The 20,085-nt window shown below is 48.1% G+C and overlaps 1 protein-coding gene across 1 annotated transcript; it reads right to left on the bottom strand.

The window, feature by feature from the left end:
• Positions 1 to 2,188: 2,188 nt before the first annotated feature.
• LOC139053306 (uncharacterized) lies at positions 2,189 to 6,412 on the bottom strand. Its single transcript, XM_070530345.1, has 2 exons — positions 5,876 to 6,412; positions 2,189 to 3,895 (listed from the first exon to the last, which is right to left on the bottom strand). Exons 1-2 carry the CDS (start codon positions 6,410 to 6,412, stop codon positions 2,189 to 2,191), a joined length of 2,244 nt encoding a protein of 747 aa, XP_070386446.1.
• Between the last annotated feature and the right edge of the window lie 13,673 nt (positions 6,413 to 20,085).

Below are 20,085 nucleotides of genomic sequence, written 5' to 3'. Positions count from 1 at the left end.
TTAAGGGATCTTTTTCGTCACTGTAGAGGCAACTCCTTCCGAGTGGCACATGCCGGGTTACCCAAGTTGGCGTCAGAGATGTTCATCGAAAAGCGCACACACCTACTGGATCATGCCCAGTGACCCAAGTTGGCATCAAACAGGTTCATTGAATACCAGCATAGACCAAGTGGCATATATCCGGCGCTCCAAGTCGTCGGCAGAGTTTTTTTTAACAGCGGTGCCTCCTAAGTCCTGCATCCACAGTGACCCATGTCGGTGTGGTTTGTTGAAGAGCGGCATGTATGTACACAATGGCACATACTCAGTGACCCAAGTTGGTGCAACGGTTGGTTTCAAACCTTGTTACCTCAGCACAGCAGCCCTATGCGCTAACCATCAACCATGGACTACCCAGTGACCCAGGTCGCGAAAACGATTGAAGACGAGCATAAATGGGTAGGCAGTTAGCCCCCAGAAAGTGTGTGAAGAGTGCTAGTTAACTGTATACATCATGTCATGTTCGCTTAACCCTTCAATGATGATGCATGTGAATGCCCGCCCCCCCAATTTTTTTTTTTACCTAATCGATAAAACTCATTGAGAATAAGCATTATCAAGGAAAACAAAAAAAAAATATTTGCCAGAACTTTTTTATCAATAGGGGCAAAACACCAGACAGAGAACTGCAAGTGGCTTCACCTCAAGCTACCTATGGCTTAGGTTGAAATTCATCCCCCAACTGGCGCGATGGGCTTAGCTCGATCTCCAGGAACCGCTGGTGTAACAGCAACATGGTGGACACAGCTAGCGCACTGGAGCTCATTTTCCGTGGAAACCATGCTTCCTCCTCCCGGGGCTGAGCCACTGCACGAGCAAGCGTCATTCAGCAGCGCCCTGATTGGCCTCCTGAGTGGCGGCCCCTGGGCATCCTCTCCACCAGAGCCTTTTATCGCTGAACACTTCATCGCCATGGCATAGAGAATCTATGCCCGTGGCAGATGCTCACAGGCCCGCAACTTCTCGTTCTGGCGCTTGGTGGACGGCGGGTGCGCATTTCCAATCCGCGTCTTTCATGGCGCGACGGCGCATGCGCCTGCCCTAGCGGATTAGCGTGAAACGGGCCGTGCGCCGGGAAGTCCTCCGAAAAAGAAGAAAAAAAAAAGCGCTCGGACGCGCGCTGCTGCAAACACCCGTGCCGTGTACCGCGTTGAAACTGTGCTGGTAGCTCGACGTTGGTGCGGTGCCGAAAACGTGCGTAGCGTAGAAACGGGTGAACTTTTTCAACTCGCCGCTGTTTTTCCTGATATTGTTTCTTTTTATGTCGGCGTCGCCTTATTGCAGGTCGGGCCGGACCGGGCCGCCTGTGGTAGTGTAGGGCCCGGGCCGGGCGCGGGCTCAGAATTGCGGCCAGTGCACAGCTCTAAATTGCGCTTGTCCCTGGGCGTGCCGGCAGAAGTCGTGGGGCGCGGTAGTGCTGAACCATCGCAAGTTGGCGGCTCGAAGCAATTATATTTATTAAATCGTGTGTTTTACTAACTAAAACAGCGTGTCATTATTTCGCGTGCCAGGGCATTTCGCGTGAAAGGGGAATATAAGATCGGCTGTCCGGCAGACAGCCAATTTTTTATGCGAACACCCCCTCCTGGCACGCTTCGGCCACCGCGGCCCCAACCCACGGGCCGCCCTGCTTCCTGTTTTGATCCCCCCGCTACCCCTTGGGTGCCCCGGACCCCGGAGATCCTGCGCCGTCTGTGGTGGTGGTGGTGGTGAAAAACATTTATTTGCTCTATTTACATATGGAGTTAGCGGTTCTTCAGATGGCTTCTTCCATCTTGATTTGCAGGGTTGGTGCCCCTAGTCCAGGGCCCCACTGAGGGTAGCTGCCGTGCGAGCACGCCTTACTAGCCCTTGCTGGACTTTCAGGATGTCGCTGGAAAGGATCCTCTCCCACTGTTCCGCACTCGGGTTTTCTATTATGGTTATTTCTTTTGCTTTTTGGCAGGCCCACGTGATATGATATAGCGTGGGCTTGTCCCCGCACCAGGGGCAAGTGTTCTCATATTGGGTAGGGTAAATTTTGTTTAGAATGTATAAGTTCGGGTATGTGCCCGTTTGTAGTTGCCGCCAGATTACGGCTTCTTCTCTGTTGAGTTGTTTGTCTGGCGCCGGGTATCTCATTCTGGCGCCCCTGAAGTAGTTTAGCGTGTCAGCGTATGTTTGGCCCTACCGGTTCTGGGTCCTCTATGGCGGCAGTGTTCTTGGACGCCCGGTGTGTTGCGTACCCTCGAGCTATCCTATCTGCCTCCAGATTGCCCTCGACACTCGTGTGTCCCGGTATCCAAACTATCGCGTGTTTGCTTTGCTTGTCCGTGGGTCGGCCGTTAGAGCGGAGAATGTTCAGCGCTTTGCGGCTGATCCTGCCATTCATGTAATTCCGGCATGCTGTTTGCGAGTCTGTTAGAATCGTTAGGGATTTGCCTAGTCGATAGCCCTCCACTGCCGCTAGAGCTACGGCCGCTTCCTCGGCTTCAACTACCGTGCAGTTCCGTATTGACGCGCTGGTGATTTCCCTGAGGTCCGGGCCAATCACCGTCGCCACTTTATGCTTATTGCCCTCTCCTTTGCCGGCGTATGTTGCGGCGTCAACATACACCGTTTCGTTCCGGATGGCCAGTGTCCTTTGCACGTACTCTGCCCTCGCCTCCCTGCGTGCCTTGTGCAGGTTCGGGTCCATATTTCTGGGTATTGGTGCTACCCTGATGGTACTGCGGTACTCGTCCGGGATCGTCACGTTGTCTTGTACTTCTCGTAGGGTTGATTCGCCGCCGTACCTGACTAGAAGTCTTCTACCGGTTTCAGTTTGCTGTAGTCTTTGGAATTGTGCGATCCTTTGGGCTTCTTGCAGTTCTTCAAAGCTGTTGTGCAGCCCTAGGGCTAGCAGTTTCTCGGTCGACGCTGTTTGGGGTATTTGAAGCGCCGTCTTGAGTGCTTTCCTTAGGATGGTATCGATTTGCTGGATTTCGCTTTTGACGCAGTTGTAGTACGGTAGGCTGTACACCACTCTGCTGACTACTAGGCTGTTTATCAGCTTGAGTGTATCTGCCTCCTTCATGCCATATCTTCGCTTCGACACCCGGTTTATCATTCTGGCCACTTGGTTGACTGCAGTCTTGGTTAGTGCCAGGGCGTATGTGCAACGCTGGTTTGTTTGTACCCACATCCCCAGTATTCTGCATTGCGTCACTTCCGGGATCTGGTGTCCCTCCAGGTAGATCTTCAGGGGCTCGGCCTCGTCGCTGGCCTTGTGTCTCCGGCGTACTCTCAGGAGCTCAGATTTCTCCGTTGAGCATGCGAGTCCTCTTGCCCTGACATATGTTTCTACGCATGCTGCGGCCTCTTGCAACTTGAGTTCTTGGTATCCTAACGGAGCTCTTTGCGCCCAGATGGTGATATCGTCGGCGTACATCGCATGACGTATACCCCCAATTTCCTCTAATTGTTTGGCCAGTCCTATCATTGCCACGTTGAAAAGGATGGGCGAGATAACTGACCCTTGCGGTGTGCCTTTGTTTGGAGTGCTGAACTTGTCTGATCTTAGCTCTCCTAGCCTGATGGTCGCTGTTCTGCCCGACAGGAATGCTGTGACATAGCCGTGTGTCTTTCTGCCGCAGTTCAGGTTGTCTAGGCCCGTTAGTATGGCTTCGTGACTGACATTGTCAAAGGCGCCTTTGATGTCGAGCGCCATGATGATATTTTCTCCGTAGCGTGGGATTTCGCTGAGTATTTCTTCTTTTATCTGCAGCAGCACATCTTGCGTCGACAGCTTGGCTCTGAAGCCGAACATGCTGTGCGGGTATAATTCGTTATCGTCCATGTAGTCTTGAAGTCTCTTCGTAACCACTCTCTCGTATATCTTGCCCAAGCATGATGTCAGAGAGATTGGTCTGAGGTTCTCTACTTGGAGTTTCTTTCCTGGCTTTGGAATCATGATGATTTCAGCGTGTTTCCATTCTTCTGGAACTGTTTCCGCTCCCCAGTGTTTGTTGAGGTAGTCGGTTAATTTTTCGACTAACTCGTCACTGAGGTTGCGGATAAGTGCGTTGTTAATTTTGTCCGCACCCGCTGCCGTGTTTCTTGTTGCTCTTCTTATTGCCGCATAAACTTCTTCCTTACTTATGGGCCTGTCCAATGCTTCGTTTTCTTCCCCTTTATATCTTTCTGTGTAAGCGGCCGGGTTGCTGTCGCCAAAGCATTTCTTGCGTACTTTTTCTAGCAGTTCTTCATTAGTCCCTTCATACTGGTGAACCAGTCGATGGATGGCTTTGTTATTCTCTGACGTGGTTTTGGTCGGGTCTAGTAGGGCTTTGAGTATGCTCCACGTCTTTGCTGTGTTCAGGGTCCCGTTCAGTGAATTGCTGAACTGCTGCCAGTTTTGTCTCGCAAGCTGCTCCGCATACTCCTCCGCTTTCCTGGTGATCTCTGCTATTTTTATTTTGAGCTTTCTGTTAAATTCCTGCCTCTTCCACCTCTTCGTGAGTCCCTTTCTTGCTTCCCACAGTCTGAGTAGCCTAGAGTCCACGTCCGGTGTTTGCTGCGTGCGTTCTACTTCTTTCGTGAACTTCCTTACTTGTTCTTTTGAGTTTTTCTCCCCATTCGGATATCGACTGGATTTCCCCTCTGGTCGTGTCGCTGTCCGACTCTCTGAAGGCTCTCCAATCCGTGATTCTGGCTTTGCCTATTTGCCGTCTGATTTTATCTGATGTCGTGATCTGTGTTCTTATTATATAGTGGTCGCTTCCTAGGTTTTCCATTAGGTTTTCCCACTCTGCTTGTTGTGTTCACAGGACGAAGGTGAGGTCTGGGCAGGTATCTTCGGTTACGCTGTTCCCGGTTCTTGTCGGGTTTTCGGCGTCGGTGATTAGCTCGCACCCCGTGTTATCTGCCGCGTCGGCTACTGTCCTACCTTTTATTTCTGATGTCTTGTACCCCCAACTTTCCTCTCTGGCGTTGAAGTCACCTAATATAACCAGCGCATTTCCTTTTGCGATTTTGTTTGCTCCTCTAAATGGCTCTTCAAATTTAGCCTTCTTTTGCTTAGGAGGACTATATACATTGACTATGAATATGCTTCCTCCTGCCCTTTTCTTTTTCGGAATTATTTCGACTATTACATGTTCTACGTCGGTGTCAGCTATCCTGTCGCGTTGTATGGCCGTGAGGCTTTTGCTAACTAGGATCGCTGTCCTTTTCCGTTCTTCGTCCGGATTTTCGTAGCACGTGTAGCCTTGTAATTTTGGTTCTACGTTTGTTTCTTGTAGCGCAATTATGTCCGGAGGTATTAATCGCTTGTTAATGTATTGTTGTAGTAGTCCTTGTTTTCTTTTGTAACCTCTACAGTTCCACTGCCATATTTCTAGTTTTTCTTCTTTTTTCTCTCTTTTGGCTCGACTATCTATGATTATATTTCGGAGTCGTCTCTCGCACTGTAGTTTTCTAGCATTGGGCGTCTCTGATTAAACTTGTCTTTGGCTCCCTCCGTAATTTTCTGTTTGCGCATGGTGCGGATTTCCGTACCCTGCATCATAATTTGCTGTTTCATTTCTTGTATTGCTTTTTGCATTTCTGCCATGAATTGGGCAAAGTCCGGTTGGTTTGTTATCTCAGGTTGGCTAGGTGGGGGGGTTGGTGGCGTGAGCGATCTAGGGGAGCTACCTGATCTGAGCACCTGCATCTCTTGCATTAGTCGATTAATTTTCGCGTCCTGCTCTTCGAGTTTTCTTTTGAGGACCTTATTTTCCTCCTCTAGTTGTTTTTCCCTGTTGCTTTTAATGGTTTGATTTTGATTGTCCGAGTGCGGAAAAAGGGATTTGGGAGGGCCTGCTTCCCAGCTCACCTTTGTGCCGCCGTTGGGCTTCTTCTTGGCCATCTTCTGCTGCTGCTGGCCCTTGTCCTTGGTGGCCGGGGGCACCAATGGCGGGGATGGTCTGGAGCAGCTGCGTGAGCGGCTCCGTGAGCGGCTCCGTGACCTGTCTTGTCCTCCCTCCGAGCTAAACCACCTTGGTCTCCGTTCCCGTGCCGTTATATCCCGTTGCTGGTGTAGTTGCTGCTGTTGCCGGCCTCGCAGCTCTCTGGCTTTCTTGAGTCGGTCCTTGCAGTCCCTGGACCCCGTGGCGTGATCGCCTCCACAGATCAGGCACTTGGCTTGACATTGGTGGTTCTCCTGCGGGTTCTGTGTACCGCACGCCCTGCACGCCTTTGTGCTGGGCGCAGGGCAGACGTCGGACCGGTGGCCTTGCTGACAGCAAATGTAACACACCTGCCTCGTCGGTCTGTACGGGTAGCATCTGAATTCCCCTCCGGCGAAAAGCACGTACTTGGGTATGGCGGGGCCGTCGAAAGTGATAACCGCCGTTTGTGACTCTCCTAGCATTCTTGCCGTGAGTACTGTGACTCCTTGCGTGCGTACCTTGATTCTTGCTTTGAGCTCTTCCGACGAGGTCCCTGCGTCGATGCCATGTATAACTCCTCGCCTGACGTCTTCCGGTAGAGCCACGTACTTGTTGATTTCGTAGGTATGTCCTCTAAATTGTAGATTAGTCATCCCCAGCATCGTCTTCGCTGCGTCCTCGTTTGAGGTACTTGCGATGATAATGTTGGATCCCGTTCTTAGTCTGACGGTGACGTCGTCTTCTTTAAACTTGCCGTTGCATGCCTTTACGATAGCTCTTGCAACCTCGGTCGCTTTTAGCTCTCTGATTGGTAGGCCGTTCCTCGGGCGTATTATAATCTTCGCGTCGTCCTTGGGGAGCGGCGGTAACCTTTGTCTCGGCTGCCGTTGATCTTTGCTCGCAGCTGCTGCTCCAGCTGTCTTCGCGTTCGCGCCACCCTCTGCCGAGGCGGACGACGCCATCTTGCTATTCGTCTCCCCGCTCGGGGCTTCTTTCTGATTGAAAGTGACGGCGTTCCGGGATCCGCTCTTCTGTAGTTTCTTCTGGCGTTTAGAGTAGTAAATCTGCCAGTGGTCGTCGAAATTTTGCATACCTGAGGTACTCAGGGTGTCTACCAACCGGGAAAACCGGGAAAACCGGGAATTCTCAGGGATTTTTAGTAGTCTGGAAAAAGTCAGGGAAAACTCAGGGAATTTGGTCCTCTATCAGGGAAAATTAGCGGCAATTTTACTGAAAGGGTCGAAAGTCGCAGTAATGCTGGCTCGAGTAACAGACAGGAATCGCAATGAATTGTCTTTGACGCCCGGTCGTCTGCTGGAGGAGTTGCTAGCGTACAGTCAATGACTGACTTTCCGGATTCCCGATAATTTGGACGGCTTCGCGGCACCGTCACGTACCCCATAGAGTCAACGTTTCAGAACGTGTGAAATTTCCGACGCAAGAACTCTTCACCGTCCGATTTTCCACACGTTTTGCCGTGACGGCAGGTCCGAAACGGCAATAATCAAAGGCACCACGGCTGCCGTTTTGATTACTTCGCCACCTCGAACCGGCACTCTCGCACGCAGATCCGCTGGCAGCCGTTGCCACCACTGCGGCAACGCTAGGCCTAATTGCTTCGACGTTCGCTATGAAACTTCTTGCCGTTGGGTGCCGAGTTTTTTATTGAAAGAATTAGCTGCTGTCAGCAACGGCATGGACTCCGCCTTTGTGATCCTCGCGATTGACATAGAAAATGCCGGTTCCTGAATGTCAGCTTCGCCTCTGTAAAGAAATGTTACTTGGTGAAGCATACACAAAAGTATTGCAGTGAAGCATAACAAGTGTGGGAAGGGGCTATTGCCACGGAACACGTACAGTATGTATTCCTTAATTATACACGCGTGCACCCGGTATTTCCTGTCACATTACGAGCACTGATATGCCTAATATGTGTAGCGACAGGCCTTCAGAGCGTTTTCGAACGTGCCTGTGGCGGTTTGAGTCCCTAAGGGCAGTAAATGACACGCATTTATTTTTTTGCAACTGGCCGATTTTCCGGACGTTTTCGCGGCCCCTAGGGAGTTCGAAAAATCGGTCGTGGACTGTGCAACTGACCAAGATGCTTCCAATGGTCCTTGGGGCAAACGAGTGGTGGAAGGAGGACAAGAACAGAAATGAACTACGCATTGAGGAATGAACGGGAAAGGAAGCCTGCTGCCGCAGTTTTGAAGGAGCTTGAGCTCAAAAAATAAAGTTTTGGCTGATGCCGAGATGCAGGTGTCCCTCATCCAAACCAAAATAGACTCTTTAAAGCAGTGAAACACAACACTCGGGCGTTGTGCGCGGGCTGAGAGTATTTCAGAACAGTTGAGGTTGACTTACGAGCTGTTAAGAGAGAATCTCAATTGTGACAGAGTTCGGGCCTCATACCACTGAGATTGCAATCAGTTGATAGAAATAGCTCATATTCGAAAATATTTGCTCCTATATGCATCTCCTTTTTATTCATATTTGAGAATGTCCGACTCCATTGCAATGTTTTTCGAAGACACTATATTTGCTGTGCATTTTACTAACCACTGCCTCCTATTCTCTTTTTGAATAACATAAAGACTACTCCTTAGTATTCAAATTGAATTAAGTCGCTTTTTAAATTTTTTTCATGTGCCTACTAGGGAGTGACAGCATCAGGCGACATGTTTTCAGCCCGTCTTGACATAAAACATAGTTCTGCATCACTCAGGGAAATTTGCAATGGCACTCAGGGAAAACCTGGAAAACTCAGGGAATTCGGAAATGTCAGCTTGGTAGACACCATGGGTACTGGGCTGGTCTTGCTGCATGGCGGTGGCTGCGAGCTCTCCGTCTCCGGTGGCCTCGGTGCCAGAGGAGCTGCTGTAGCGATCGTCCTCCATATCTTGAGAGTCGAGCGGTTTTTGGGCTGGGCCGCTCATGAAAAGCTTGGGGTTCGGTAGACTCGGTCCGCGGGAGTCCATTTCGGCCCGCGTCGGTGTCGTCGACGCGGCCTGGTCTCCCTCGAGCGTCGTGCGTTCCTAGCCTAGCGTTCGGCTTAGCTCCACGGCCACGTGCGAGGTTAAATGTCCGGTAAAACGCCGAAAATTGGGCCTACCGCCTTGAAACTGGTATCCGCGTGGTCCAGCTTGTGAGATGTATCAGGTCCTAAGAGCTTTTGCAGGCCTCGTGGGTCTTGATGGCATGGGTTGGTCGAAAACTGCGGAGCGCATGCGGCGCCCGTTCGCACTCCTCCGCTGCCACGACGGAACTCCTCCTGCGCCGTCTGCTTTAGTATTAGCCCCGAGAACGAACACGGATGGATGGATGGATGTTATGAGCGTCCCCTTTGGAACGGGGCGGTGGCTTGCGCCACCAAGCTCTTGCTACTATGCTGCCTAATATCCTACCTAGGTTAACCCATGAGAAAAAAAAAACACACTATGAACTACCACGTCCAAATTTTCTGAAACCCTATTGCGAACTGTGCTTTTGTACGTCTCCGTCCTTTGTCGTTTCCCTACTTTTCTTCCACCAATCCTCCAATCGCCTCTTACTGATGTCTATTGCGGACCTGTTTGCTTTACCACTGCTCCCGCTGAACCCAAGGGCTTCAAGGAGGCCAGTGGTGCCTAAATCGACCGCTGGATAGATGTCTTCACATTCTAATAAAATATGCTCCATCGTTTCCCTAGCTTTACCGCAGCAAGCACATGCTTCTTCTTCCTTCTTATATCTCGCTTTTACGTGCGTGTTCTAAGGCATCCCGATCTCGCTTCGAAAAGTAATGAGCTTCCCTTTGAGTTATCATAAATGGTTTCTTTCCTAAGTTCGTTTTTTCCCCTTAAGTAGTTACTCATGGCGGGTTTCTTTTCCATTGCCGCCACCCATGAGATTAATTCAGCCTCTCTGACTTTCCGCTTGACCTTCTTTGTTGCTGTGTTGCCCACCCCACAGGCCGCATACTTGCTGGTAAGCTTCCTAGTTCTTTTCCTCCACTGTGAATCAATGTTTTGCCTGTACAGATACCTGAACACTCTCCCAGCCCATTTACTTTCCTCCATATTCCTCAGCCGTTCTTCATACTCAATTTTACTGCGAGCTTCCCTCACTTCAAAACTAGTCCAGCCCATATCCCCTTGCACAGCTTCATTTGTAGTCTTCCCGTGAGCGCCCAATGCGAGGCGACCCACTGACCTTTGGTTCCCGTCGAGTCCTGATTGTACCCCTGATTTAAAGCAAACAACCGCATTTGCAAAAGTAAGTCCTGGAACCATTACCCCTTTCCACATACCTCGGAGGACCTCGTACCTATTGTATCCCCATAGCGCTCTGTGCTTCATTATGGCTGCATTTCTCTTCCCCTTGACTGTTATGGTTTTTTCCTGTGTTTCCATATATCCGTTGCCTTCGTTTATCCATATACCAAGGTATTTATATTCTGTTACCCGAGGTATTTCTTGGCCCTGTATCTCCACTGTCTGTTCACTGTTTTCATTGAATACAATAACACCTGATTTTTTAACACTAAATTTCAAACCTAAATTGTTTCCTTCCTGTCCACAGATATTAGCCAGACGTTGCAAATCACTTTGGTTGTTTGCGAGCAACACAATGTCGTCCGCATAAAATAAACCTGGGAGTTGCTGCTCTATTACTGTACCTGCCTGTTTGTGTGAGAGATTAAACCCGATATTACTTCCTTCTAGCGCCCTCTCCATCCTCACCATGTACATCATAAACAGCAGCGGGGATAAAGGGCACCCCTGCCTCAGTCCCTTGTTGATATGAACTTTCTCCGCGCTCCTCATCCCTTCCCATTCAACGCAAACAGTATTTTCTAGGTAAATCTCTCTCAAAAGCTGTATACAATCGTTACCTAAGCCTTCCCCTTCCAGAATATCCCACAAAACGCTGCGGTCTACGTTGTCGTATGCTCCTGTAATGTCCAAAAAGGCCACATACAACGGTCTGCTTTCTGCTTTTGATATTTCAATACACTGAGTAAGAACAAACAAGTTATCATCCAAACGCCTACCTATTCTAAAGCCATTCTGAAGCTCTCCCAAAATATCATTATTTTCTGCCCATGCTTGAAGCTTTAATTTGATTGCCTGCATTGCTAGCCTGTATATTACCGATGTAATGGTCAACGGTCTATACGAGTGAATTCTGTCTTTCTCCCCCTTACCTTTATAAATTAAATTCATTCTACTTTGTCGCCAACTGTCTGGTATTCGTCTATCTTTTAAAGTTTTTTCAACTGCTTTCACGAGAGCTTCCTTACTTTTTGGTCCCAGTTCATTTATCAGCCTAACGGGAACCTCGTCTAGCCCTGTGGCTGTGCACTTAGGAATTTTCTCTTCCGCTTTCTTCCAGTTTAAATTTGTAAGCACTAGCTCCTTTCCCCCTTGGGTCTCTTTCATGCTCTTTTTTTCTTCAAATACAACCTCGTCCTTGCCTTGGAAAGATTCGGCTGTTACTTTTTGGATGTAATTTATTGCTGCTTCTCCTTCCAGTCTGTTTTCATCTTCGTCTAGGATATGTTGTTGTATTGTTGTTGATTTCCTGCCTAATAATTGTATGTGATTCCAAGATATTCTAGGTGCGGCCTTCTTTTTCTCACGTATTTCTGACAACCAACTTTCACTTTCACCTTTTAATTTTGCTTGCACCAGTATTTGAACCATAGACTTTTTCTCCCGGTATATTTCCCATTTACCGGTTACTTCATCCTGTGGCAACTGCGCCTTCTTTGCCTGCCTGTGCTCTCGAGATGCTTTCTGTCTTTCGGCGATCGCTTCTCGTATCTCCTTGTTCCACCAGCTTTTCGGTTTCTTTTTTCCTTTCCAATGAACGTGTTGTTTCTCTTTCCGTATTTCTGTCGTTACTATACTTAGAAGCTCACCATATTCCCACCCCTTACTTGGCGACTTGCCAATTTCTTCCTCCACTCTAGTGACTATATTTGCTATTTGTTCAGCGTTCAAACACGAGCGGCGCTGCGAGCGCCGCTCGCGTGACGTCAGGGCACGGACTCGCGCCTGTCGTCTGCTACAGTTCGTGCGTTGTACGGGCGCTTTCTGCGGTGTTTTCGTTTGTTCGCCCTCGTTCTCTCTGCTTGTATATTTATGGTGGTCGTCTCAAATATATTCTTATGACGTCTTCCTTTGCGAACATTTATTCAAAGAGCTAATTTCTTAGACAACAATGCAGCTCTCGAAGGCAACGCTACAGTGCCAGCCGAAGCGACGCAGACCAGCCCATTGCGGGTTTTTCATACGCGGATAGACAATCGCAAAAGCATAGCCTATAGGAATCCAGTTATGATACCATACCTGCCGCGGTGCAACAAGTATGTCACAAAGCTGGCTAAATATGACTTCTACAGCAGTTACGTTGATTTTATTCCGCTAAAACAGGTTTGCTCACGACGAGTAGTTCATGGTATAATGAGAGCAGCATTCCGGGCAAGTTGGTAATCCATTGCTTAAATAATATTGCGCGACATAAAAAACGACACGGACGTGAAGACGACACATCAAGCGCTTGATGTGTCGTCTTCACGTCCGTGTCGTTTTTTATGTCGCGCAATATTATTTAATTCATGGTATAATATCGAATTTTTGCATTTCCTCACAGAAACGCTCGGCAGTAGCACGGTGACTTAACTAATACTGGAGCTTAGATTCTACACGCCTCACTTGCTTCTTTAACTGCTTGTCAACATTAGGCGGTTCTTCACGTGTTTATTTTTTTAAGCGGCGGAAATTCGAAGTAAAGTTAATGAAGGCTTACAGCTATTTACAGAGTACAAATAGGAATGTACCAATATATATTCCCTTTTCCGTGCTACACATTCAACTCACCTCTTTAGAGCGCGTTTCTTAATGATTAATAATGCATGTTATGTTCCTCTTTTTTTTGTCTATGTTACCAAGTGTATATCATTTATTTATTTCAATGCCGCAGTGTGTTTTGCATTGTTATCATGGAAATATTTCACTGTGCTTTCATATATTGTATAACTGCAATGTTTTATGGCCACTATATAAATGTAATTTATATGGCGCTTGATGTGTTACCCCATGCAGCCATATTGTACCTAAGAGGGTGAGATTACCTCAAGCCGCGTCTGTGCGGCTTTTTTCCCTCATCCACCTCCATTTACCACTCCTCTGTACATGTGTGTGTGTAAATGGAAATTAATAAATCAAATCAAACTCACTTGAGAAATTTACTGGTGCTTGTTGCTTGAGGAATATACATGACGAATCTGTTTGGCAAACTGACACAGGCTGCTCGGCCCAATTTTTTTAGTGAAGTATGCCTGCTGGACCACATAGCTGCAGCCAGAAAGCAGTCGAAGCGTCAATGACTAGTAGTATGGGACATATTGAAGATATCGAAATTCCCCCTGTGGAGGGTCAGAAATCAATTGAAAGTATATGCAAGGCTTGTGGTGCTTTCTTTATGAATGTTTGCGATTGGATTGGAGCAAACTTAAATTAGCCTGCAAGGTTCTCTTTTAAGTACCGACGAAGCGAATAGTTATCCGTTTGTATAATTAAATAACGCTGGATCGAGACATGGTGAGGCAAAAGGTGCTTGAATTTTCCTTTTGTAGGCTATCTAAGCTGCGTAGTAGTAGCTCGAGAATACTTTGGCCATTCCAGTTGGCGCTGTAAAAAAATGCTTTATGGTTTTAATTCGAAGTTGAAGTGAACTGATTGGTTTCGCGAACATAGCGTGCCTCGCCATACGGACAGTCGATTGCTACCGTTACGTGATCAGGGGTGCGCCATATTGTCGATAAAGGCTACTGAGGGCCACTATGATACATTTCATCACTTTCTATTGAGTGGCTGTCGATCTAAACAACGAAACTTTTCTCTCAGGTGATTGCTACTATGGTGTTTGTGAATTAACTATGTAAATACTCTACATGACACGCCGTCGTGTTAGCAGCCATGAGCAATTCGTTTTTTGGAGGCCTGTTTCAGAGGGGGATGAAAGTAGCAGCAAACATTTTCATAAGAAATGCGCGCCTAACTATTTTTTTACGCATTAATGAATGGCCATATTTGAATAGAACAACACACCAGAGTAATAGGAATCATGATGACAGCTTCGCTGGGCAGTGTCTTTCTAACATCGGATAACATGTTGACGCCAATTACCAAATTTTTCTCCCACGCAAAATGCAATACCTCTCATAGCTAAACACTAAAGGAATATTAAGTGTTTAGCGAAGCATACACAACTTCGCGCGTTGAATTTGCAGATATTCTTTTTTTAGTCAAAATTTACCGATAGGCACGGCGCATATATGCATTGCAAAAACTTGTAGACCCCTTTAACGCTACTTAGCTTGCGATATCCAAGTCGCAAAGTTTCTCGACTCACACGCTTTTGAAGAAGAAACTGTGGTTAAGGTATTGCAGCTGAAAGAAGCCGACTTATTCTTCAATACGTACAGCTCGAGCCACATATACCCCAAGCATACACGAAGGGAACGAGCGCGCGCGGCAGCCGAGCGAGCCGGAGCGAGCGGCGTCCTGGCCGTGACGTCATTCGCGAGAGGGCGCCATTCCTCTTTCTCGGGGCTAATAGCCTCAGGTGCGCTCTCCGGGCCCGGGCCTCCGTTTGTCGGTTATATGTGCCCTCCTGGAGCAGTGCTTGCAAAGAATGCAGTCTATCGTCGCGACCAAAAAAGCGACCCGCGACTTCTACAACACCAGTCAGAACCTTGCCCCTTCAGACAATGCGATCACCAAATGGGGCGTCCCTGCCCACTGCCTCACCGCGCGGGCAGCCAGCGGCGGAGTGTAAACGAACTCGAGCGCACTAGCTCCGCAATGCTGGCATGCCTATAGGGACAAACGCATACAACACGCGTTAAGAAACCTCCTCCATTGTGCCTAGGCAGACTCACATATTCAAGAAGCAAAGGCCCCCATGTTTTACTCGCGCCTACGCAGAAACGTCGAGCGCCATGAAAAGCGCCCCGCCCCGCTGTACAAATTCTTCCCAAGTATTGAAATCGCGCTTCAGTTGGTTTCTAGCGGTGTTTTGGCGGGAAGCATTTCGCTAGCGCTGGCGCCGTTTTGGGCACGTTGCAAGTGCTAGGCGGCGCCCTGTCTTTCCGACCCCTAGCGCCATCTGACGAATAGTTGCGCGAATGTGGTAGGATAACTCACGGCGTCAGCAGCCCGCGCTGCGTGTTTGGCGTCCTGTCAAACGGTAGCGATGGTGCGAAACAGCGTGCCCATATTAATTTTAACCGGGTTTCGGGAATTACAAGATCTTGACAGCTTTTTTCGTGAAAAGAATTTAGAGAAAGGAAGTCGTCCATTTGAAGTGGGGCACGTCTACGACGTGAGGGAAGTGTTGAACTCGCACTGATCGGAAGTGACTGCTATGCTTATTCCGCAAACAAAAAATAATGCACCAGCGAGATGCGTGAAGCTAAGCGTAACTTACTTCGTTATCTACGGTGTGGACGCATGAAATTATAGGCCAAATTGATTCTTGAAGATTGGCGACAGCAGACAAATCCTAGCGGGCAGCTGCGATTGCCGTGCTGGCATCACTGGGAAGTGCAAGGACGCCGCGGTAGTTTCCCTGTACATAAAGGACGGCAAATACGAATCCAAAACATCTCAACCAAGAACGTGGGGCGTACGAACGACTCGTAAGACCTACCAGAGGTATTCTAACGTAGCTCTCCCCAAACACAAAAAAGGGGATGAAGTTACCAGTTGTGTTAGACTACGCTGGGAAAATATTTTCGCCCAAGTTACTGCAAGTGCGATACTTTTATGTTGCGATTTTTCAGTGCGTGCAAAGAAGGTTCCAATAAACCACGTTGTCAAAAATTTTGGTGATCTCATCTGCCCCTTCATTGATATGCTGGGCGCAGAAGGGTGTATGCCAGCTCAGCCGTCTGCAACCCCTCCTCAAATCTCTCAGCAAGCCCTAGCGCTGTTTGAATGAGAGAGGGTTGGGAAAGAGTTCCACAGCTTTACTGCGGTACAGTGTAGGAACAAACTACTTTGATGCATATCCTAGTACGCACTGCAGGTAGTGGCGTAGCAAAGGGGGGGGGGGGGGGGCGTGGGCTCCGGGTGCAAAGGGCCAGTGGGGGGGGGGGCGGTGTCATATACGTCTGGAGACACGGAAATTGTTGATATCCTCGTTTTCCTCCAATAAACCCGAAGGGGGGGGGGGGGCGTGCAGAAGACCTATGGGCCCCGGGTGCCAGACGACCTAGCTACGCCACTGACTGTAGGTGTCCGTTGCTGCCATCATTGTTGTAAAAGCAAAGAATTCAGCGTTATAACGCACTTGGCATAACGCCGGAACATAAAACAGCTTATGCCGTCGGACGAGCGCTATCCAGTGTTGACGCCGTTCGGCTTCATACGATCGGCTTGGAAACCTGTAAAACTTTGTTCCTCGTGAGTTGGTGTACGTGCTGTTGCAGCCCACTACTCAATAGCTCGGATTGCACTTCGGCATTGCTCAGAAAAGGCAACAGCTACGCGCGAAACAGTGCACATACAAGCTTTCCGAACGCAAGCGGGCCGGTCGTATCCTGCCGGTTTCGCGCTCGCCGCCGCGAGGGGCGCCCTAGTAGGCGCGGGAACTACGTCCGCAACCTAGTGTGCCTCTATTCGCAAATCAAATCAACATTAGGGGGCGCTGCGAAGCCTGACCCGGTCTGGCTACACTGTGCAGTATGGCGGCTTTACGGAGGTCCCCGCTATAGTGGACTAGAATAATGTTCTAGTACACTATTCTAGTACACTATAGTCCCCGCGAACGCTTTTCTTGGTGAAAACTTTAAGTTTGTTGCACTGCGATGTTAATTCGCGCTGTTTTGTGGGGGGAGAACGGGTAGTGGACGCCGAGCACCTCATTTTAGTCGGTACCAGTGGTACAAAGAGTAATTAAGTAGAAGTGGTCGCGCGGGTGTGCAAACCTCCGGCGTGACAGCGGACCCGCACGAGATTGTGGTGAAAATCGCGACGCATTCCGGGACCCATCGATCGTGGAGGCAAAGTGTTCGTGCACTGCTGGATTGTCGCAAAAGTGCAAGCACATCTCGGCTGTTTCTCCTGGCACCTTATCCTGGAACATTTGGTGTAGTTGTCAGTCCCTTTAATGTTTCATCTCTACATTGCGTTTCAATGCTGTTCATATTGCAAAGATCGTAGTAAAGTGAAATGTTCATGTGCGTGCACCGTTGTAAGCAGAAGAGATCCTATTATGTGCCGAACTGCAACTTAGCTTCACCTTGTGCTGTGGCGCTTGGGGTTACCTATCACAATACATATCCTGCTTTTTTTTCTTTTTTTGCCGACATGACTGTTCGTTTCCTATGGCTCATACGTTATTGTTTCACAATTTGTGCTCGAGCAACTGCGTGATATCAGTGGCGACTCAGGCAGAACTCATGAAACCAACTTTTGTTGTCTTTGTTAGTGCCCTTCTTAAAGGGGCCCTGAAACTGGCATGCCGCATAATATAGATACCACGACCACCACAAGCTCTGTTCGCACGACGATCAGACAGCCGTGTGTATTTATTGGTCTCTGTAAGTGATGTAGCTCCAGGCGTCCATCGCGCATTTAGAGAGTGCCACACATGCCTGAACCACAAGTAGCAGTGTGTAAAAAAAAAAAAAAAACGACCAGGACCTTGCTACCTTGCCATGCACCGTGTGGCTTCCAGCACACTAGCTGAGGCGAAAGGAGAAAGCAATGCATCAGTGCAATAACTACTAATTCCGCTTACAGTTCAATGATTCGAAAAATTTTTGCAGCAGGCGGTGTCCTTTTGTAGTGAGGTAACTATGATCAGTCGGAAGTGTTTCAGTGCCCCTTTAAGTGTTTGTTAAGTGCTTTAAGTGCATGTTAAACTTTTATGTCACTTACTTTCCATTTATTGATATGTTGATAGTAAGGACAGCTCTATATGCTCTCTGGAGGTCAATAATTATCATTCACTGATGTTAAGTCTGCACAAGTGTCTCCCCATGTTGTATTACCAGTGGTTTAGTTATGCTTCCCAGGACAGCCATTTGCACTGTATTCAACAAACTGGGAAGAAGCATAAATTATGGTACATATACCAGCTGGGGTCATTTGAATCAAACCATTCTTTCAGAGTACTCAACTCTGGTGGCCAAACTTTTTAAATACTCATCATATGCAGGTTTGACACTGTTCCATGTTACTTCTCATGTTCTGTTTGGCAAGATATACCCTCATATGCTAAAAAGTGCAACAAAAATGGGCTTGAGTAAAACGTATGAGGCAAGTACAGTGAACAAAATATTGAGTGCATGTGGTTTATTTTGTGAAAAAATACAAGTAAGGAAAGGGATAACAAACAGCCATTGAAGAATAACCACAACTCTATGCACACAGATCATAAGTGAATTGCAAATATCTCGGAATACCATAAGATGAAAACTTGCATCAGAATGCGTAGTGTAAATCAGCATTTCAATGAAGAATACAAGTTGCAAAAGAATGTGCATTGCTAATTTACAAAAAGTGTGTTGAAGTTGAAGTCTGCAGGTTTGGCCAATGCAAACAAGTGGAGCATGTAGATCACATGGCAACGACCGTGTCTGAAAAGTATGAAGTGGCTGAGTGGCATAAAAAATGCTGTATTTCCAAACAGAAGACCGCACTTACTCTCAAGGCCGCCACGCTTTGATGGAGCCAAGGTCACACGCACAAATGCCTCTATGCAATACAGGCTACTTGCAATATCGCTAGCCATGGCACGACTTCAGGTGAATCACCTAATGCCGAATATGCAAACGTGCCACTGGAATTCATCTTTTGGTGGCACAGCCACAGTTACTTTTAAAATTTCACACATCAACTGAGCAGTCTCTGCAATTATGTTGCTACATGTAGTTAGAGAACAGTTAAAAAGGTGCAGGGTGTCTACCAACCGGGAAAACCGGGAATTCTCAGGGAATATGAACAGTCTGGAAAAACTCAGGGAATTTGTGCTTCCATCAGGGAAAATTAGCTGTAACTTTATTGAAAGGGAACGAAAGTCGTGTTAATGCTGGCTCTAGTAACAGAGGAATCGCAACGAATCGTCATTGACGCCGTGTCATCGGCACGATGTATTGCCAGAGTAGTTAACGACCGATTTTCTAGACGCCCGATTTTTCGGACATGCCCAATAATTTGCACGGTTTTGCGGCACCACCACGTACTCCATATAGTCAATGTATATTGCCCTGACTGCAGGTCTGAAATGGCATTAATCAAAGCCGCCACCGCCGCTATTGATTATCTCGCCGCCTCGAACCGGCACTCTCGCAGGCAGATCCGCTGGCAGCCGTAACCAACATCGCGGCAACGTTAGGCCTAGCTGCTTCTATGTTCGCTATTAAGCTTCTTGCCGTGCGGTGCCGTGTTTTTTATTGAAAGAATTCGCCGCTATCACCAATGGCACCGACTCCGCCTTTGTAATCCTCGCGATTGGCTTTGAAACTCGCAGGGCACAGCGCGTTGCGTAATGCCAGTCTTCGAAAGTTCGCTTCGCCTCGGTACACTAGTGTTAAGCGGTGAAGCATAACAAGCGTGGGAAGGGGGCAATTGTCGCGGGACACAGTATACATTACCTAATTACACATGCGTGCACCCCGTCTCCTGTCACAGTACAAGCCCTGATATGCATAATAAGCGTACTGGCAGGCCTTCAGAGCTTTTTCAGACTTGCCTGTGGTAATTTTAGCCCTTAAAGGCAGTTAAAAACATGCATTAATTTTTTTCAGACTGCCCGTTTTTTTTTTCTTGTTTTTTTTTTGCGGCTCCTCGGAAATCCGAAAAATCAAATGTTGACTGTACAACTGACCAAGAGGATGCTTCAGATGATCCATGTGGTGAAAGCGTGGTAGAAGGAGGATGAGAACAGAAAGGACCGACGCACTGGGGAATTAACGGGAAAGCAAGTGCCGGCGCCTTTTTGAAGGAGCTTGAGCTAAAAAAACTAAGTGTTGGCTGACGCTGAGACACAGGTGACCCTCATCCAAACCAAAATAAATTGTTTAAGCAGTGAAAGCCAACACTGAGATGTTGTGTACGGGCTTAGAGTATGTCAGGACAGTTGAGGTTAACTTTCCAGC

This window comes from Dermacentor albipictus, unplaced genomic scaffold (genome assembly GCF_038994185.2).
Source record: "Dermacentor albipictus isolate Rhodes 1998 colony unplaced genomic scaffold, USDA_Dalb.pri_finalv2 scaffold_87, whole genome shotgun sequence".
NCBI classification, from domain to species: domain Eukaryota; kingdom Metazoa; phylum Arthropoda; class Arachnida; order Ixodida; family Ixodidae; genus Dermacentor; species Dermacentor albipictus.
This window is presented reverse-complemented; position numbering and strand designations above follow the sequence as displayed.